The sequence below is a fragment of the Rhinatrema bivittatum genome, chromosome 2 (genome assembly GCF_901001135.1).
Source record: "Rhinatrema bivittatum chromosome 2, aRhiBiv1.1, whole genome shotgun sequence".
Taxonomy (NCBI): Eukaryota; Metazoa; Chordata; class Amphibia; order Gymnophiona; family Rhinatrematidae; genus Rhinatrema; species Rhinatrema bivittatum.
In genome coordinates this window covers 250,149,552-250,170,858 of record NC_042616.1, presented here as the reverse complement: position 1 = coordinate 250,170,858, position 21,307 = coordinate 250,149,552, and the positions used below count along the sequence as shown (strand labels likewise).

The window sequence follows — 21,307 nt, the reverse complement described above, 5'->3', positions numbered from 1 at the left end:
CTTCTTAAAAAAAAATAAATAAAAAATCTGCCCATGGCCCACGGGTCGTTGGAAAACAGAAGCAAAATCTTGCTTCTTCTGGTCGAGTCTATTGGCCCTCTCTACTCAGGCCGCTTCTGCTAACAAGGAGGCGCTAGGGTCGCGCTAGTGTCCCTAGAGCCTCCTTATTAGTACCGGCACTAATTTAAATACTGCATCGCGCGCCCAGGAGAGGTGCCTGGGTGCGCGTCGGGAGAGCGGGCGCTCGCCTCGGAGCGCCGGCTCTCCCGCAGTTTTTTTTTTAATCGGCCTGTTAGAGATCCCCTTTATTTATCCATGTTTTCTTGAATTCAGATATGTTTTTGTTGCAATTGAATCTTTCTGGCTGGAGAAGAGGATCTTTGTGGACTGCTGAATTTCAATCTGTGTCATCTTGTTGATATTGCTGATCCCTAGGCCGTAATAAGGTTCTGGAAAAGAGAGAGAGGAGGCCCAGTAGGTTAAATGAGGAGTGGAGCCCCTTTGCATCAAGTAGTTTTGGTGACTGCCACCAAGGTTTTGGTACACTTCCTTGTTAAATAACTGATTTTGAATGAGATTTATTTTGGGGATTTTTTTTTTTGTAGATCCTGGAGTTGGGGGTGGGGTTTCAGGTTTATATTAACTCACATTCGGGTCTATCCAGTACCGAGCGGGAGGAAGAGCTGCGTTAGTGCCTACGGCACCCGCGGTTACCGCCCACACAGTGCAGCTCACCTACCGCTCGATCCTGAACACTAATTATATGTAAATGTAAACCGCGTCCGAAAAGCCTTAGACCCGCGCAACCCATTTTACTGGATAGAGCGCCTATACAGGATCCTGGGTGCGCGGGCCTAACGCTTCACGCCAAGCTGGTATCTGTCATTTCAAATGTCATTTGAAATGACAGATACCAGGAAGTCGGGACTGCCAGCCCCCCCTCCCCTCCTCCCGGAGCAAGGCTGCTTTTCGTGCCCTGCTTCGGGAGGAGGGGAGAAGAGATGACAGCGGCGAAGCAAAAAAAAAAAGCGAAAAAAACCAAAAGGGGACCCGACCCGACAGACCGACCCGACTTACTTTTGCAGCCGTCCGGCATCGTTGCTCCCCCGCCTCGTCCGGCATCGTTGCTCCCCCGCCTCCTCCAGGAAGATGGCTGCCAGCACGGGGGAAAGCGGACCCTGTGCATTCAATTGGCTGCCGTGACGCCAAACGTCGTAACGTCACGTCTTGAGCAGCCAATTGAATGCACAGGGGCCGCTTTTCCAAAAGCGACTTACTTTTGGGATCTTGACAGATCCCAAAAGTAAGTCGCTTTTGGAAAAAAAACAAAATTGTCGCTTTTGAAAAAAAAAAAAAAAACCAAAATTGCTTTTGGTTTTTTTTAGCTTCGCCGTTGCTTCGCCGCTGTCAGTGTCTCCCTCTCCTCCCGGAGCAAGGCTGCTTTTCGCACCCTGCTCCGAGAGGATGGGGGACACTGACAGCGGCGAAGCAAAAAAAAAAGAGAAAAGTCGCTTTTGAAAAAAAAAAAACCAAAATTGCTTTTGGTTTTTTTTTTTGCTTCGCCGTTTTTTTTTGCTTTGCCGTTGCAGTCTCCGTGGCAGCCCCAGTCCGGACATCAGAGGGGGGCTGCAACGTTTTTTTCGCTTTTTTTTTTTTTGGCTTCGGGAGCAGGGGAGAGGACTGGGGCTGCCACGGAGACCGGCACCCATGATCGCGGCGGGGGCAGGTGAGCGGGGGCTGGGGGAAAGCTTTCCACCTACCCTTACCCATGCCTCTACCGCCTGGGTCAGGGTAGGCGGTAAGTTTGCAGGTTAAACGTGCGACAAAACGGCAGGGAAAGATAGCGATAGTCGGGGCGCGGGTTACGGGATGCTAGGGAATAGCTAATTCGTTCGTTTGCATGCAATATCGAGCTAATTCGCTCGTTTGCATGCAATATACATGCCGCGGGCGGAAGGGGTTGCCCGGGGAATTGAGGACGCGGTAGGAGTAGGTTAAAGGGGATTCGGGATCGCAGGAAGGGCTAACGCGGCCGGAAACGGAGTAAAAAGCGGCTTAGGAGCAGGGTAAACGCGGCCGCACTTTACAGGATAGACCCGATTGTGAGCAGCATCTTCTGTGAGCTGCCAAGTACAAACTGGAGCTGGAAGTTCTAGACAAGGGGACCGTGATTTCACACAAATAATATTTTCTCTCCCATCAGAGGAATAGTTTTGCTGGTCCCACAATGGCTAATGTTAAGTGCTGTGTTACTGGGAATGTTTGTGGTATTGGGTCTGTGATTAAGAGACAGGTGTTCAGCCGTTATTACTGGGAGGGGATGAGGAGTGAGGGGTGGGGGTAATGAAGGATATAATTATGAAAGATGGAAAAAGCTTATGTTTCTATGAATGTTCAAAGTTGGCAATTGTATTGCAATCTATTGAACTTGTTTTATAAACTGTTATTGTTTAATAAAGATGATGAAAGGAAAAAAAAAGAGAGACAGGCGGTGAAAAGATTCAAAGTGGTCATTACATTGTTCCAGGAAACCCATCTTACTGACATAGAGCAATTAAAATTGAAAATGACAGTGGGTTGGGAATTGTTTCTCTGCTTCTGGCAGTAGAGATAGCAGAGCAGATAGTGAGTGAAACAGCTATTCAGCCAGACACGGTTACAATTTACACTGAAAGCAATGTAGTACTGGGCTACATCTACAACCAAACCTGGAGGTTCTGTATATATGCAAAGAAGAGAGCTGAATGCATCAGGAAGTCAATGCAACCGGAGAAATGGCATTAGGTGCCCAGCGATCAGAACCCAGCGGTGGACCATGCCACAAGATCCATCTCAAAAGCTCACCTGCTAAGAGACTCTTTCGAGCTCATGAACCCTGGATCTGACGCAGAGGTCCATCCACAGTAAGCATGCTTGCTGCTAACATAACTCCTGAAGGCAAGTTTTGAGCACACCGATTTGACTGTTTTTCAAGGTGGTCAGTGCTGAGATGAGCTATGACGCATTTTAATCAAATTATGCTCTCTTTTCGTCAGACCCTGGACAGTACATCAAATGCTTGTTGCCACTGGCATCGCTGTATGAAAACCTCACACAGATGAGGGTCATTTTGCACTGTGTACAGCAAGAGGCTTACACTAAAGAAATCAAGACAACAAAATAAGGAGTGGTAAAAACCAGGGCCAGTGCTTCCCAACAGGCAAACTAGGCGGTCGCCTAGGGCACCAGCCATTAGGGAGCGGCAAAGAGCAGCCATGTGGGGCCACGAGCAGACCCCATCCCACTCACGACCGAGAGGAGCAGAAACTCAGCAGGCCACGAGCAGAGCTAGAAACCTAAATGTGTGTAAGAGAGAGGGGGGGGGGGCCTGTGAGTGAATGAATCAGGGCTGCAGCTGGGTCTGGACCAGGGAGGGTGGAGTGGGGGCGCCTAATATACTTGCACTGGCCCTTGTAAAGACATTTGTTGGTCTTGTCACTGAGACAGTGCTCCTTAAGTCTCATGAAAATACTTGAACATGATGGACCAGTGCGTGATGTTTAAAAATACTGGTATCTATGATACAAAGCAGGGAGTAGTCTGCCAATGTATCTTTTTCTTTATTATGCTGCCACCTGGTGTCATTTTGTGACATTGCACAGCTTAAATTCTCTGCATGTTGTGGTAACTGGTTATTTTCTGAATGTTTCTGAGCTCCTTATTGGTTCTATTCTGTTTTGCTTTGCCTCTGTCTGTGTTCTCTTGCCTCTTCCTATCCCCCAAGGAATGCCTGGGACAATTTATTTTCTGCAGAGACTTTCAGTTACAAGGAGCTCTTGGAAAGCTAACAGCTCATCTGAATCCTTCTCTACAGGCTCCTTTACTCAGGGTCGGTTTTATATATCGGGTGCCCATAGGCAGTGGGAGAGGGGAGGGAGGGGTAAGAGGTCTGATTCAGACTCCTACCCAAAAGTCATAAGTAGTACAGGAGTTTATGAAGAAGGAGAGGGGGCAAGGAACCCCTGATTGTCCTATCTACTTCCTCATCTGTCTGGTCCTCCCCCTACCTCAGAGCCGTAGCCAGGCAATGTGGCACCTATGGCCAAGTGAAAAACTGTGCTCTCGTCCATTACACAACACAACACCATGAGTTGGGAAACTTTGTTAAATGTTTGTACAGCAATGCCCATGCCCAGTGCAAGGGTATTAGGCGCCCTAGGAAAACCTTATAGCCTTTTCCTCCTACCCCATCACACCCTCCTTGCACACAATTAAAAATGATGCATTTATAATAACAGTTTTTACATGAAAAAGAACATTCTAAGCATAATCTTCTGAGGTAAAAATATCACTTACAATATGTATATTATATTTACATGCACTTCTGTGGTGCCAACCAGAAAACCTTGCAAAAAAAAACCAAGAGATACTTGGAACTCATATGATATTAGGCCTACTGTAATGCCTCTTGGGCATGACCCTCAGAGAACCACAAAAAACAATTACAATGCAATAAACTTTCTGTACCAAAACACTAACTGCCAGCACTCAAACAGCAACAACTCTATGAAAGTCAATACTACAAATATTACATCAGGCCTAAAACACCAATACATCCCCTATTAGGAAACCAGAACACGCCAAGCTGCTATAGATCTCTACATACAAACTACACACTATTGGATTACCTTACTCAGTCACACATGCAAAACACAGATAGACCCTCAAATACAGAATAAAGAGACCATAAAATATAAATAGAAATGTACAGGCAAACTGAACTGGAAACCTCAACAAGCCAAATTCTATATGAATTGCAACAATGAAAAAACAGAAGCATTACCATTTTTCATAAAATAAAATTAGTAAAACCATATCAATAAAAAAAATTTCAAAACTAATGTATAGAATAGCAGTCAATAATTAAATCTTACATAAAAATGTTCCAAACATCAATAAATAACACATCGAATAACACCCAGTAATTAGAACTAATACGGATTTTAAAAAATCGCTAGTTATCCATATCTGGGAACTTTTGATTTCCAGAAACCCTAAAATTGTCATGGCTTAGCAGGCAGAGAGGAATTGGGGTCAATTTCCCACACACATGCTCGCTCTCTCTCACTCACTCACACACACACACACACACACACACACGCACGCTCTCTCTTTCACTCTCCCACATAGTCTGCTCCCCTTCCCCCCACTCCCCAGCATTCTTGGCCCCCTCTCCTCCACAAGACATCCCACTCCCCAGGAATCATAATCCCCAGCCCCTCCATTCCTCCTCAGTTGTGCTTTCCAGCTGCATCTCCCATCCCAGAAACCCCTCTCCCCAGCAGTCTTGCTCACAGGCCTTCCCATCCCAGACCTCCCTTGCTCCCCAGCCTCCTTTCCCCTCCCACCCCTCACTCACTGAAGGTGGCAGGTGCATGATTTCCTGAATGCTGCTCACCCCCACGGGGTACTACCGCGATCCCCTTCATTCACTTCCCTGCTCCTGAAGAATGGAAGGATCGTGGCCTTGCAGTGTGGGCTGCTTCTTCCCTCCCGTCTGCCGGTGCCTGAATGACGTCATCAGGTGGAGGAAGCAGTCCGCGCTGCAAGGCCATGATCCTTCCATTCGGAGGGAGGTGAATGAGGGGATCGCAATAGCACCCCGCGGGGGTGAGCAGCATTCAGAAAATCATGCGTTGTCCCACTGCTAAAGTTGTATTGTTGCTACTGCTGGAGCTGGATGCTGCCATGACTCTGAAGCAGGCCCCATGTTATGAAGCACGGGAGCAACGGCAACACTCAGATGCCTATGCCTTAATCTGGGCCTGCCTTTATTCCTGTCTCATTACTATTCACTAATATCTACAGCTTCTACTACAGTTGCAATTGTCTCTCTCTGACTACTGGGCTTCCAGAAACTTAACAGCTGAACTATAAGCACTGCTGTCTGTGCTGCTATTCTGGATACCCTGACACCCACTGCAAGTTTGAATTGTTCGATTTTCTAACAAATATTTGGTATTCAAGAATGGAGTTCTCTGGCCTTTTCCCCTTCCTAGCTTCAACTGACTGTTTATCAATTCAAGCAAAAGCATACTGTTTGTGAGAATAGTATAAACACAGGCCCTAGTAGCAACCCTTGCAATACTCCAGTAATGACCTTACTCCAGTTGGAAACCTGACCATTTAATCCTACCCTCTAGCTCCTGTCTTTTAACCATTTATCAATTCACAATAGGCTACTGCCTCCTCTCCCATGACTTTTTAATCTCCTGAGGAGTCTCTCATGAGGGACTTTATAAAATGCCTTCTGAAAATCCAAATCTACTAATATATCAACAGGCTCACCTTTACCTAAATGTGTTACACCTTCAAAAAAAAAAAAATTTAAAAGATTGGTAAGGCAACATTTCTCTTTTCTACAACCATGTTGATGCTTCCTCATTAAGCCATATCTACATGCCCAGTGATTTTGTTTTAAAGAACAGTTTCTATTATTTTCCCACCTCTGCCGTCAGGTTCTCCAGTCTATAGTTCCTGTATTACTCATGGAGCCTTTTTTAAAAAAAATCGGTATTAGTTACAGATAGCTAGCAACAGGTTTCCAATTTCATTTGAGTTTTTAGGACTTTTGGGATGGATGCCATTTGGTCCTGGTGATTGCTTCCTCTTTAATCTATCAATCCAAAGGCCTGCAAAATCCTGTGACTGCTAGGACCTCACAACAGATGGGGCCAAAGTATTTCTGTATCCATCAGAGTGAACCAGAACAGTATTCCTCCGCAGTCTGACCATGTGATGTCTAAAGTCACATAGTTTCTCTATTTAAAGGCCATTGCTTGCCAGCTTCTGCTGTGCAAGATAAACCTAGGGAAGTCATGCTACTTGTATAATAAACGCTTAAAAAGGTCCCTGACAGATGAGAAAAAGGGAACACGAAAATCTCTAAAAGATAAATTGTGTTATAAGTGATCATCTAGTTAGTTCCGCCCTGCATTTCAGAACAATATCATAAAGCTAATACACAATGCCCCAACCATCGTACAAGGAGAGAAAAAAAAAAAAAAAAAGGTGTTTCCTTGTTTGGGAGGAACTATGACCTCCATTTTGGCTCTGAGAAGCATAATTCTCAGTTCACTATCAAACAGTTTCTGCTATTTCCTTAGCAGCCTAGTTACAGAGAATAGTTCTCTCCTGTTATGACTGCTAAGCTGCAGTTCTCTTCAGTAGGGGTGCCGAATCGAATTGGGTAACATCAGGGAATAACATCATACCTGAAGGGGCTTTGCTTTCTGGAGTCAGGTCTATGCAGGTATTCTTATTGGGTGTTTAAAGTAACATGGATGACAAACATGTTGGGATTTAAATACAAGTACTTCATTAAGAGTGTGGTCCATGTCATCAGGGGTAGAGTGAGCCAGTTCTGGTTTGGCCTCTTGCATGTAGACATTCATAGGTTGTTTTTTGTTTTTTTTTTAGGAGAAATCAGAACTACAAATCCATCCATGCAATGGGGCACAACTAGGAACCGGCCCAGCCTAATCTTGGTGATGTGAAGCCATCTGATTCAACCTGCTGCAGCAGCATAGCAATAGGGAGATGCAAAAGGATCCAATGAGCCCAGCCTCTTGAAAAAGGAAAGCCTCGTGTTCTCCAGGACACCAGCTCTTGCTATGGCAAGCACCAGTGCACCCAGTAGGGAATACAGACCTCCCCTCCTCACGGGCTGCAGCCATATTGACACTTCAGCGCATACAAGGGTATTTGAAAAGGGGCACTCGCCATGCAACCACTGAGGTTTCAGGAAGCTGGGCTGGCCAAGCAGAGCCTAAGTCATGCAACTAAAGCTGCAAAGATGCTGGTGACAAGGCAATGGCGTGGAACAACTGACTATTCCTGTGCCGTCCCATCACCTTCTTTACCACCGTACACACACACACACACACACACATCCTTCTTTGTAAATAAGTCCCATGTGACTGGGGGAGGGGGTTTCAGGACAGGAACTGATGTCTGCTGCCAAATCCAGGAGAGGAAAAAGCTACCTAAATAAAGTACAGAAAAGACTGAAGAATACTCAAGAAAATGCAAGAACCAAGAGAAAAACAGGAAAGAAATATGGCAGGAAACAGAAAAGTTTGGAAATTGATATTTTATTTAACACTATTGTGTTACAAGGTCAGAGTCCAGGACAAGGTAGAGGGATTTAGCCATGCATGGACTCGAAGGGAAAGATTTTATTTGTCCTTTGAGCTTCAGTATGTATCAAGTTAGTATGTTTAACTGAACACAAAGTCTACACTCATTTTTGTTCTTTTGAAATATGTTTATCTTCATTACTTCAGTTTTTATTATTGACTAGCACAGGTTAAAAAGTCTCCGGTCCAATAATTGTCCCTAGTGTTCAATTTTGAGAAAATGGAACATTAGTAATCCTAGGTGAGATAAGGTGGGGCAGTGGGCAAAATGGAGAAGAGAGGGGGAGAACCAAACATGTGATGGAGGGGAAAAGAGGTATAGAAAAAAAAAAGATTATAAAAGATGAATGGACAATTTGAGGGGATGGGTGGCAGAAGGAAGGACGATAGTAAGAATGGAGTGCGAAAGATTAGAGGGCCTGCAGTGAGGGACTAAGTCCAGGCCCTCTGTGGCCTTGCTCTACCAATGCCCCTGGCCTTGCTCAATGGGAGTTCACGGCCACTGAAAGCAAGAATCAGAAGATTATGTGAGTTGACAAGGTAACTTTTTTTTTTTTTTTTTTAATCAAAATGCTATTCATGTGTCAAACAAGGAATGCAGTTGTCATCTGCTACATCTTGAATTGGAGAGGAAGGCGTGGCACATGTACTCTTCCCTGCCTGTGAACTGTAGACATCCCTCTTCTTCTTCCTAATCAATACTGAACAAAAATCCTTTTTATTAACACATTTTTGACATATTGCCATATTTTTGTACATCTAATCCAGCAGAGGAGTAATACATTTGTAGGTAACATAAATCACTTTTGGTGTGCCAGCTATTTTGTTTGCTGACATTGGAAGTGTAACTACTGTTCATAGTGCTTGGGAAAAATGAACAGCAATCAAATATATAACAGATATCTCATCCATGAGAATGAAGAAGATGGAGAAATTCATATCTGTTCATTTTTTTCCATGAATCCTGCTCCATTGGTCCAGTCAAGACAAGAGGGTTATGTCTCCTTGCCAGCAGACGAAGGCAGAAAACAGATTTCCTTCATGACTTCATCTCCCCTACTCAGAGGTGGTGCAGCATAGGACAAACCCAGTTATTTCTATAACAAAGCACTAACTGATCATAGATATACAAACTGGGAACAAAAACCACATTTCAAAACTTTTAAGTTTTTGGAGGGAAGATCCTCTTACTGCATACTAGCTGTCTGCACTCTGTAAGGAATGACACATACCAAAAGGGAGGACAGGCGAGTAAAAACAACCAAAGGCTGACCGAAGGATTTACCCCTCCATAATACATTTGTATAAGACAGGAACTTGACAACAAAAACTCTCTCCTTTTTAAGACAGCCCAACTTCCGGGGAAGGTCCTGGACTGGTGTAGCAGGATTCATGGAAAGATAATTAAACAGTTAAAAATTCAGGCTAGGCCTTCTCCAAGCTTAACTGGAAAAAGACTAAAATATCAAGCACATCCGCTTATCATGGAGAAACCAACCAATCCCCGTAGAAAGCCTCAAAGCGAAAACAAACCAAAAACATAAATGAGAAAAGTTGAAGTCTGGCAGGCTGCCAATAGCGTAGAGCTTACCGAAGAACAGTAACCAGTCTTCTTCAAAAGGCATGACCCGTCAAGAACCAAACCATAACATAAAATAGAGACTGATCTTCCATGGTGATTGGAATCTACTCCAAGAATCCTCAGGCCTCCAAAAGATGAAGGGGACAGTGGATATGCATTCTAACTCAGTCCACATACTATGGCCACCTAAGCCCATCCAGTGTCACTAAGACCACACGTGCTCCTTGACCCTATTCTTAGAATTCAGGTGACAGCAGGCTGCACTTAGAGTCCCATGAGGTGTGGGTTCAAATCTAGGTTGGAGAAATAAGGGAGGAGGCAGAAATTAGATACTAGTCAAGCTTTTGGAGTGGAACAGTAGCCGAGTGGTCAGAGCAATGGGCTTGAATCAGGGTTCAGTTCCCACTCAGGGATTGCTAAAGGCTAATTACCTTGCTCTCTGGAACAAATAAATACAGTGAATAACCTTTTAACCAATGAAGGCCCCGACTTTTACAGTCTGGGAAACTGATAGGCATGAGGGTAACCTGCATGGCGCAGCAAATACTACCAAAAGCCATTTGGTCCTTTTCTGCTGTCACTACTGTTTCTATGTTTCTCCAACCTGATAGACTCACATCAAAGAAGAGTGGAAATCACCCATTTTGGCAAGAAGGACAACACTTGTATTCCCGGGACTGGGGAGATCAGTAAGACAAAAATGAACACCAAAGGCACCTCAAGTGGGCCCTGACCACAGACACTAAGCCTAACATGCCTGCTATAGAGTGTAGAAGCTGAAGATAGTGAGTACTGAGAGCATGGGACTAAGTGGAGGTCTCCTGAGCTTAGAAACTCTTTCTGGTGACAAATATACTTGACCTACCTCCAAGTCAAACCTGGTTCTCAAATATTCCAAGGCCTGAAGAGGAAGCAGCTTGATCTTTGCAAAATGGACTACTCAGCTTAAGTACTCTAAAAATCTGAACCACTCTGTCGGAGGCTTGGAATCCTTCACAATAGGCCTTAGCTCTGATCAGTCAAACGTCCAGGTAAGGATGAACCACAGCACTCATTCCTCAAACAGGGTGGTGCCAGTACCATGAACAATAGACTTGGTCGCAGAACAGTGGTGATTCTGAAAAGGAGCACTCAAACTGAAAATGTTGCTGCAAAACGCAGAAATGAAGATATTTTGATCTTCTGGTTTGATTGAAATATGGGAATATGCCCCTGAGAGATCCAGGAACCATAAGAGCTCACCTCTCCTCACCGTTGACAGGATGTAACAAAAAGCTTCTATTCTGAAATGCGGAATGCAAAAGCTGCCATTCATGGCCTCCAGGGCCTTGTTAAGATGAAAGTCACATCCTCCTTGGGCACTATAAAATAATTCTAATATCTGTGGCAGCTTCCCAGGTACTGTGGGCTGGGCTATGCTCAGCCAAGCACTTATTGGCAGATAGCAGGTCCACCCTGTTCTCCAGCTACTTCAGGTTCTAGCCAGCAGGAAGTTCTGTGTCTGTGGATTTCTGAAACTCTGTGTTTTTGCCTTCTAAGATGGCTACAATGGAAATGCAACAACAACAGATTCAGTTCATGTTACAATAAGTGCAGTCCCTTCGAGCACAAGTTAAGGAGCTGACGAAATCTTAGCAACAAAAATGTCAGCAGTTGGAAACCATGCATTCACTTTATAAGCAAAAAAGTGTCAGCAGCTAGAGGTTGCAATAAAAAGAAGTAGCCTAGTTCCCAATCACTGCCTCCTGAATGTTTCAATGGAGATAGAGAACACTACATAGGTGTCCTACATCAGCACAAATTACATTTTAGACTTTATTTGAATTACTTCACAGATGAAGTAAAGAAGTTATACTGATAACTTTACTTACTGGAGATGCCTTAACATGGGCTACAACCCTGACAGAAAGAAAGCCAAAAAAAATCACATGGATTACCTTTCCACTGGAGTTAAAAAAAAAAATGCTCTCTGATCCCCACCAGAAATATACGGCAGAAAGGGCTTTAACACGTCTGCAAAAGGGAATGGCCTCCATTCTTTCCTATGCTGCCCACTTTTTCCAGTTGCAAGCAGATGTGGGGTGGAGTGAAGAACCCCTGCGGCATCAGTTGTGCCTGGGTTTAAAAGAAAAGATTAAAGATGAACTGGCCCAGATGGAACCTCCTTCCTTCCTGGAAGAACTTAGCGGCACTTGCATCAGGCTTGATACCCGTCTGAACGAATGGCAAGCTTAGAACGTACATGCCCCCACCCCCACCCCCTTTACAAAACCCTGATTTGGTAATCAAAGAACAAGATGTCTCACAACCTATGCACATGTGCTTCACTTCCTCCTGGGAAGCAGCGCCAGAGGGGGAACCTTTGATTACTGCCGCCACGACCCCGCTCCCATTGCCCATGGTGTGGAGAGGTGGGACATTTTAATGGCCTGGTGTCCTCCCTGAGAAAGTGTCCTGAAAAACAACAGGTGAGGAAGCGCAGGACCCTGTGAGCTTCTGAAACAACGGTACAGCAGATAGAAAGGGAGCAGATTGCCTATAATGTGCAAAGGCCACACAGCGAGACCATTTTAAAGAGACTGAGCTCATGGAACAAACCGGAAAGGCCTGCATCCGAGAAATGGGAGCGGTAGTGGCACCTCTTGTTTCATGATTATTGAAACTGGATACTCAATGTCCTCCTGCTATATCTAACCTTGAAGAGGCTGTCAGATACATGCAGAAGGATTTACTGGCAGTGATGCAAAGCCTCCAAGAAGGACTGCTGTCAGAGCCGGAGGAAGGTATGACAGAAGTCAGGGCTCCCATGGATGGACCACATCACCCGGTATTCATAGGAGGAGCCCTTTACAGCTACAAAGAAAGGCCACCAGCAAAGGGCCAAGCCTACCGGAAAGAAAACAGCACGTGGGGGCTCCAAGTATGGAATCACTTCAAGAGTCCACGACAAGTATCTTAGCAAAGATGACTTGAGATACACTGACTCAGGTACAAAAGAAGCCTTGCCGGGCTCCATTCCACCACATGTTAGCTGTGCTATCAGGCCGCCTTCACATCCGGAATGACATATTAAAAAAAGGCGCTGACTTTGATTTTTTTGTCTTTTGCTTTTCCCCACTTACGATGGGAAGGCCAAGGAGGGAGGAGTTGAGGTGCTGTGGGTGCCCTGAAATGGTCCAGGCAGCGGGTATCCTGTAAGGGGGCCAGGGAATGGAAATGGGAGGCTGGAGCTCTGCTGAAGGTGCTATTTCATCAGTGGGAATTGGAGAAGCATTAATATTAACAGTTTCCCTGGAACTGTGGGCTGGGCTATGCGGACCCACCCTGTTCTGCCAGCTGTTTTAAGGTTCTAGCCAGCAAGAAGTTCACTGCTGACACAATGTCTCCCGAAAGTCCAACATTTTGTTAGGCAACAAATTAAAAACAACAAAGTTGAGGGCCAGCCTAGGGGCGGAGGAACCTGGGTTTGATTTGCGGACAAAGGAAGGTGGGAGGAGGGGGGGTAAATCCCTGGGTGGTTGCAAATGAAGGTTCCTGGTGCCAGGTTCCAGCCCTGCTTCCAAAATGAGCTGGAAAAACCCAAAAGGAGCAGGAGGAGACCGCCCAGCCCACATCCCCACCATCACAAAAAAATAGCCCCAAAGCCTGGGGAGCAGACCTCCGTTTGACGTGGCTGGACCTCCGGTGCTGATAAAGTTCATTTTGTTCTCAGGCACGCCGCGCAGTAGCACTGCAAACCGTTGCCTGGGCATTGCAACACGACTGCTGCACCGGCTGGCTCTCTTAATGGAGTGTACTTCACTGTTTATTTCTAGATTGTAATGCTGGGCTATCTTTCCCTAATTGTGTAAAAAGTACTACTGCTACTACTACTGCTACTACTGCTGCTATTTATCATTTCTACACCAATCCGTGTGAGAAATGTGCCAGTGCTTCCTACTCGTGCCACGAGGACAGCCCTTACTGTAGGACGGATGAAGGGCCAACAGGAGTGATTTTTCTAAAATGGTGCTGTTTTTTGGGGGGGGGGAAGGTGGGAAGAATGGAGCGAGCGACTCATTACTCCTGTTACAATAACTTGGAACTAAGAAAATGACTGTGACCCATGGTCTGCACTTTTTCTGTTTATCACACCCAGGACCAGCAGAGGCTGCTTCTGGAGCACGATGAAAGGAGACCGCAGGACAGGCGGCCAACTTTCGTGGTCGGTAGATAACAGCGTTGTTATTTTCCAAAAAAACTGGACCCCCCATCCCGGCTGCTTTACTACAAGTAATAGCTGTTCTTCCCTCCTCAAGGTAAACTTGAATTTTGCCACAAGGGAGAGAGACTTCAGGGTGCTTGAAAAGACGACGAGGTGGGTTCACCCAGCAGAAATCAGGTACTTAAGCATGCGGCAGAAGACTTACAATTGACACTTTTTCCAATGTCGTGGCATCGTTGGTAGCAGCAAACACAATTGAAGCCAACAGAAAAAGTATTCCAACGACCAAAGTGAACCACCAGTCCTAGTGAAAAAAAACAAAACAAAACAGAAAAACACAGCTGAGAGCAGTAATCATGTGCCGTCCTTCCTGAGACATTACAGCACCACTGGCATCACAGTAAACATCCTGACAGCCTCAAATGAATGAGATTAAAAAAAAAAAAAAAAGGCTAACGGGAGGGTGCTTACAAGGTGGCACGTTTGTCTTTTCCCTTACCCCTCGTGCCTTGCGTTAGCAGGACACCCAGAGAGGGAATCTTTGCAAGGCAGAGATACACAGGCCTGTGCTTCCCAGGTATAGAACAACAAAAAGAGCACTTTTAATCCAAACAGTATCTGATTGGGTTTCGTAGTGTATTATGTCAGAAACATTTAGGCAGCCACCTCTGGAGAACACAATTAAGCAAAACGCTTCCACGTACCCAGACCAGAGGGGAAGACACTGCAGAACCTTCTTTTAAGAGGCCATCTTTTCACTTCAGCGACTAAAGCAGAAGGATGTGCCTGCGGGATTCTAATTTTCAAGTCTTTGTACCTTTGTTGCTTAGTCCCAGACTTTGTTCTTTGAAACGTTTTGGAGGGGCCAAGAAGGGACAGCAGCTTCCTCAAATTAGAGCCCAGGGCTGGAATTTGCCCCCCCCCCCCAAATCAGCCTTCATTCACAACTACACTGCGATGTCTTTTCTTCTGCTCTTTTATCCCCCCTTCCAATTCACCTAGCCCAGTCGCTGCAGTGACAGCTCTCAACTAGGGGCCATGCACCAGACCTCCTTCCAGGACCTACAATCATGGGCCCTAAATCCAGCCACTAGGTGTCACCAACGACTGGGACTCCGCCCACGGTCTCTGCAGCATCCTCAGCCCTGGCCGGCATAGGGAGCAGAAGTCTTGACCCGAGAACTAGACCCAGATACCACCTCACGGCAAAAATGTCATCGTGTGAGTTGCATGTAAGTACCACGGAGCCAGCCCCCAAATCAATCTTACAGCAGCGTGTTAGGAAGCCGGAGCCCCTACTAGCTTCTATTTGAATATGAATAAATTAACTGCACAAAACGGCAAGTGCCAAGTTGCATCAAGATAAGAAACCCATTTTCTATCCAGTTTGCAAGAGCATAAAATTCCCTGGCTGCACGGACAGCAAGGGCTCGTCACTCATGCAGAACCCTGCACCAATTTTAACTTCCTGTTTTGCATGGCCACTGTCAAATGCTGCTGCATCTGGTGACAAGCTAGGGCTGCTAGAAAACATTAGTCAGCTTCAGACACCAAAGATACACAGGGTTTATTTATTGAAAACGTTTTGTACGCCACATCATCCGAGGTCTTGAGCGGCTTCCAAATAAACATTCAGAAAATATAAACACTAATTGTACCATTAAAAAAAAACGAAAATCATACCAACAAGGCAAATGACAAAATTATTAAAATAATACAGACATGAACAAAACAGACACAGCTAACAGTTGCTATCACTCAGATTCTTAAAACTCCAAAGAATGCCATCTCGAGCAAATGAGTTTCTAAGTTGTTTCTTAAAAGGTTTACTGCACACTTGCTCACGGAAAATTACAGGTAGTTTATTCCACAAAGTTGCACCACCTACCACCAGAAGTCGGTCACGAATGACAGTCTGATAGAATGATGACCGGGTATGTCTAAGACGTCGACCTTCTGACCTCAAACTTCTTGTGGGACAATGAATTTTCAAAGGGGAATTAATAACTAAGTGGGACATCTCCCCTTAAGGCATTATGGATAAGAACAAGGGTCTTGTATTATATTCTAAATTCCACCGCTAATCAGTGCAGGGATTTCAAAATGTGCATGATGTGATCGTATTTACTTGTCTCCGCCTGGCTGCGGAATTCTGAATCATTTGTATGGATTTAAGGTTTCCTTTTACAGAGGCCTCTTGTCTGGCATGGCTGCCAACAGATTTTTTTTTTGTGTGCACCCAGCATGGCAAAGGAATTTATTAAAATTAACTGAGTATTTCAGGAAAAATTACCAGTCCGGTCACCCGCAAGAGTTGGCAGCTACACCCTGAGGCCATCAACCAATTTCTTGCAAGAACTGTCAAGTCCCTCCAAGCTCTTCATCCCTTAGAAAGAACAATCGGGCTCATTATAACAGCTGCGAGACCCTCTAGGGAGGAAGGATGTAATACAATGGTGAACAGCCCAGAGCTACGGGAGCTACACCAGTGCTCTAATAATCCTGGACCAGGTGGGCTTTAAATACTACCAACCTCAACCGTTTAACTGCAAGGATAAACCCAAATAGCTAGTCAACTATCCAGAAAGACGCTTGGCCCAGGGGTTTCCACCCAGAAACTGCACAATATCCATATGGGCCGGGTCCTGACCAGGCTGTGGCCCTCCAAGAGCCTGAGCTAGTTGATAACATTGTCTGCTTTGGTAACGTATGTTTGGCTGGGTTCCTCACAGTAAACTTCATACATACATTCTATGAAAAAAAAAACCAAACACAAAATAAAACTCTGAACTTATTTATGACTTCTTTTTTTTTTGTTGCCGCCAGACCAAAATTATAGACAAATGAATTTTAGCCAGCATTAAAACTGTAGCAGGTAACAGATAAAGGTATTTCTTACCAATTTCTTCACTTTCTCCAATCCAAGTTTTTCATGTAGACGAGTGCAGTATACAAGCAACGCCAGGATACTCAGAAATAAGGCACTGCAGCTCACAAACTCAAAGAAGTAGAGCCCACCACACTGGGTACAATGCTCCACAATCTCCTCACAGATGAAGGCCGTAAGGGACAGCAGCTGTGCAAAGACACAATGCATTAATGCTAGCTTCTCAGATTCTAGAAAGGTAAAACAGGCAAAGAGCTTCAGGGGAGTGAGATAAGGACCCCCAAAAGGAGAGAAAACCTTTCAAAGAAGCTGCACAGTTCAGCCTGCAATGGGTCATCATCTGCCAAATAGGATAAAGAGCGCTTCTCTAGAAAAAACACAGTACTAACATTGTTTGACCTACTTTTAAACCCCTCCCATCTTATCCTAGGTAGCATTGAAGGTGGAGCTGAAATTCCTCTTATGTACCACCATGGCAAAAAAGCCACAGTCTTATTCCCATACACATAATTTTGTTTCAGGTTTCTCAAGGACTTTTCTACCTCGAGAAACATGCAGAGCTGGTGCATATTAAGCACCCTCGGAGAATCTTAAGCCTTACCATCTTCCCCTAGATTTTGATAAATAAACTCAGCAAGCATGATGATTTGTCACCATCATCCCTTCCAGAACAAGCCTTTAAAAATGCATAATTTGACTTCATACGTTTAAATATTAAACTTTGTTTTATATAATACTAATATAATTCAGAACTGATATAACAGTGATGGATGTGTCAGACTTATCTGTGATTTTTGTGGATAGATTGAAATGCATAGATTTAAAAATGAAAAGAAATACATACTATACTGGCTAATGATAATTTCTGAAATGAATGGATTGAATTTAAGACGTTTAAAAGGAATTCAAACAGAACCAGAGAAATATAACAGCAGAAAAAAGACCGTACGGCCCATCCATCCAATTAATTTTGCATTATAGTTCTCATCACTTCCTTAGAGATGACCTGTATTTATCCCATACTTTCTTGAACTCAGATACTGTTTTTGTCTCCAACACCTCCACTGGGAGGCTGTTCCACGCATCCGCCACCATCTCTATAAAGAAATATTTCCTAAGATTACTCTTGTCATCCTCATCTCATGACTCCTCATTCTAGAGCCTCCTATCCTTTGAAAAAAGCTCACCTCCTGCGCATGGAAACCTTTGAGATATTTGATTGTCTCTATAATATCTGCCCCTATCTTGCCTTTCCTCTAGAATATACATGTTTAGATCTTTATGCTTTAGAATGAAACCCAGTGACCATTTTAGAAGTTACCCTCTGGACAAACTCCATCTTGCTTATATCCTTTTGAAGGTGCAGTCTCCATGATTGTACACAGTGTTGCAAATGAGATCCCACCAGTTACCTATACAGGGGCAATATCACCTCCCTTTTCTACTGAACATTCCTCTTCCCTATGCAGCAAAGCATATTTCTGGCTTTTACCGTTGCTTTATCCACCTGTTTGGCCATCATCAGATACAATTACCCCCAGATCCCGCTCTTCCTTTGAGCTTAGAAGAATTTCACCTCCAAAACTGTACCTTTCCCTTGGGTTTTTGCATCCTAAATGCATTACTCATCTCAATAACAGTGACACACAAACACCATCTATTACCAGGCATTTTGTGAAGCAAAATAAGACCCTGCAAAAAACTCAGAAGCTATATAGCGAATCTGCCATACCAAAACAGCACTAACTCCCAGAATTCAAAATAGCAAGATCCTTACCTATTAAAAAAGGCAACATTTCAAGTGGGTTACTGTGGATTGCCTTATTGGCTGCTTCTTATTGCTATAAAAAGGGGAAACATCTAGGGGCCGATGTAATATAGTGTGCTCAGGCTAGCGCACAGGTTAATCCACGGTTGGACATGCTAGGCTAACACCCGATGCAGAAAAGGGATTAGTGCGTCCAAAACATGCATCCAAACTCGCTCGTAGCTAATAGCACACATCACATGTAAATACCATGTAGATGAGACTATTAGCTACTACCTGTGATGCAAAAAATCCTCGCTCGCCCAATGCACCCTAGTTAACGCCGGGAGCTGGCATTAAGCCTTAAAACATATATCGGGCTAAATGAAAATACAAAAAAATTGTGCTCTCTGTGGTTCCTTGTAATTAGTATTGTTGCGATACTAAGTAGGAGGAACTGCAGAAAGTAGCACCATATTAAATTTAAAATGCTTGCCTGAAAAAAAAAATTTTTTTGCTGCGCAAAATATACACATTCCAGGTCGTGTATGTTGTGCCGGTCAATTAGCTGCCGCGGGATAAAATGGACGCTTGTAAATTGAACGTCCGTTTTGGTAACCCGCACACAGCCACGTCGCCTGGGTGCCCAACGGCAAGGATGCGTTAGGGGTGCATAATTTATCCCTAGCATGTCCGTTTTAGCATGGTGGCTCATTTACATATTGCATCGGGCACCCAAGAGAAGTGAATGTGCACGCATTAAAAAACGGGTGCCCGGTTTGGATGCCTGTTTTTTACGTGCAGGTTATTGCATTGGCCTGCTAGCGAGGCTGTAGATTTTGTTAGCCTTTCTAGGAGGCAGGATGGTGCTGTTCCTGCTCCCGTTTTTGTTTCTCATATTTCTTGGGAGAAGACAACCTTTGGGCCTTATGGATTAAGGTTTGGGCTAGAAAGCTGGGCGCTAGAACACCAACACTACTGCTACTACTAAACAGCTCCACAAATTGTATGCAATGCTGTACAAATAGACATGAGAGACAGTTGGTGCTCCAAGGAGCTCATAGTCTGGTCTACACACACAAGACAAATTAGAAATCTGCAGACGAAATAGGAATTCTTCTTTGCTCTACCATCCCATTCCAGCCTCCCCTCTCCCCTCCTTTTCCCTGCTGCTGCCTGAGAGAGGGGAGGGGAAGGGTAAAGCAACCATGGCAGCCTGGCTGGACTAGGGAGCAGAGTAGCTCTTTTCTACTTTGTCCGTTCCACCCTCACCCCTTCCCTCCTGTTCTCTGCCCCACAGATTAAACTCTGGTGATAAAGCTGAATGCTCAGGTTCTATCAGATGTGTAGATAACAAGGTGAGTCAAACCACTTTAAAAAACATAAAACTTAGCACGTCAAAATGGGGCGGATTTACGTGCGTAGGGGGGTTACGCACGCCGGGCCTAGTTTTAAAAGGCCTGGAGGCGCACATAAAGCCCCGGGATGCGTGTATGTCCCAGGGCTCGAAAAAAGGGGCAGGGCGGTCCAGGGGCGGGGCGGGGCAGGGCCGTGGCCGGAGCCTCCAGGCACAGCGGCCATTTGCACGCAACCTACACCTGCCAAAGGCAGGCGCAACTTATAAAATAAAGGTAGGGGGGAGGATTTAGGTAGGGTTGGGGGCCGGGTGCCAGAGGGAACAGGGAAAGCCATCGGGGCTCCCCTAGGGTTTGGCGCGCGCAAGGTGCACTAGTGTACACCCCCTTGCGCGCGCCAACCCCGGATTTTATAACATATGCACGGCTGCACGCACATGTTATAAAATCGGGCATAGATTTGTGTGTGTGTGTGTGATTGAGAACACGAGGGTTTGTTTGACAGCATAGGGTTGTTATTGTTCGCGTGCTGGCAGTTAGTGCTGTTCTGGTATGAGAGGTTTACTACTGATATAATTTAAATGATCAGCGAGAGTACACTTATCTTTCCCTGGCATTATTCTAAACAATACAAATAATACTTAAGCTGTTTTGTTTTTTTTCTGCCGTGGATTGTAATAAGCAGTGGTGTCACACATGTGAGCATTGTCTATCAGGTGTGTCATAATGGGAATGAGGGTGAGAACCACGGATCTAAGAAATGCATAAGAGAGCTACAGGGTGATCAGAAATCTGGCATGAAAGAATATCATAAGTAGAAGTAGTAACATATGAAATAAGGTCTGCAGAACCCAGAAAGTATTACATTAGGGGGGTGCAGGGAAAAAAAATTCATTTTCAGGAGATTTTTCCCCCCCAAGTTTCAGTTTGTGGAATGTCTGATTTGTTTTCATTCGTGTGAAAAAAACAAATCAAACAAAAACAAAACAAAAATTGTACAGAAAAAAATGAAAATGGGGCCCCCCACCCACCCGGAAAAATGCTGGAGCCATAATCCCCCCTGGTCCCCATTTACCCAGTCCAATGGGGATCTGCCAGTGAGGCCTAAGCCCAGGCCACAGCCTTAGTCTTATGTAGGCAGAGGACGTAATAGGTTGCCATAACCTCTGCCTACACAAGGCCAAGGCTTTAGCTTGGGCCCGATGCCTAGGCCCAAGCCAAAATCTCGGCTTTGTGTAGTCCAAGGTCAAGGAAGGTCACCGCGACCTCGACCTGCTTGACGCCGAGGCTTTGGCTCAGTCCCAACACCTGTGGCCCGGTCCAGAGGCCGGGTCCCTCTCCAAGACCTCGACCCA

General features: G+C 45.0%; 1 protein-coding gene across 1 annotated transcript in view; it reads right to left on the bottom strand.

Annotated features, from left to right (window-relative positions):
* CMTM6 (CKLF like MARVEL transmembrane domain containing 6) overlaps nt 1-21,307 on the bottom strand; it is a 56,404-nt gene that overhangs the window by 17,818 nt on the left and 17,279 nt on the right. The window contains exons 2-3 of the mRNA XM_029589410.1: nt 16,863-17,039; nt 14,169-14,267 (exon numbers count right to left, since the gene is read on the bottom strand). Of these exons, the coding sequence (XP_029445270.1) occupies nt 14,169-14,267; nt 16,863-17,039 (276 nt within the window). The remainder of the gene's footprint in view (nt 1-14,168; nt 14,268-16,862; nt 17,040-21,307) is intronic.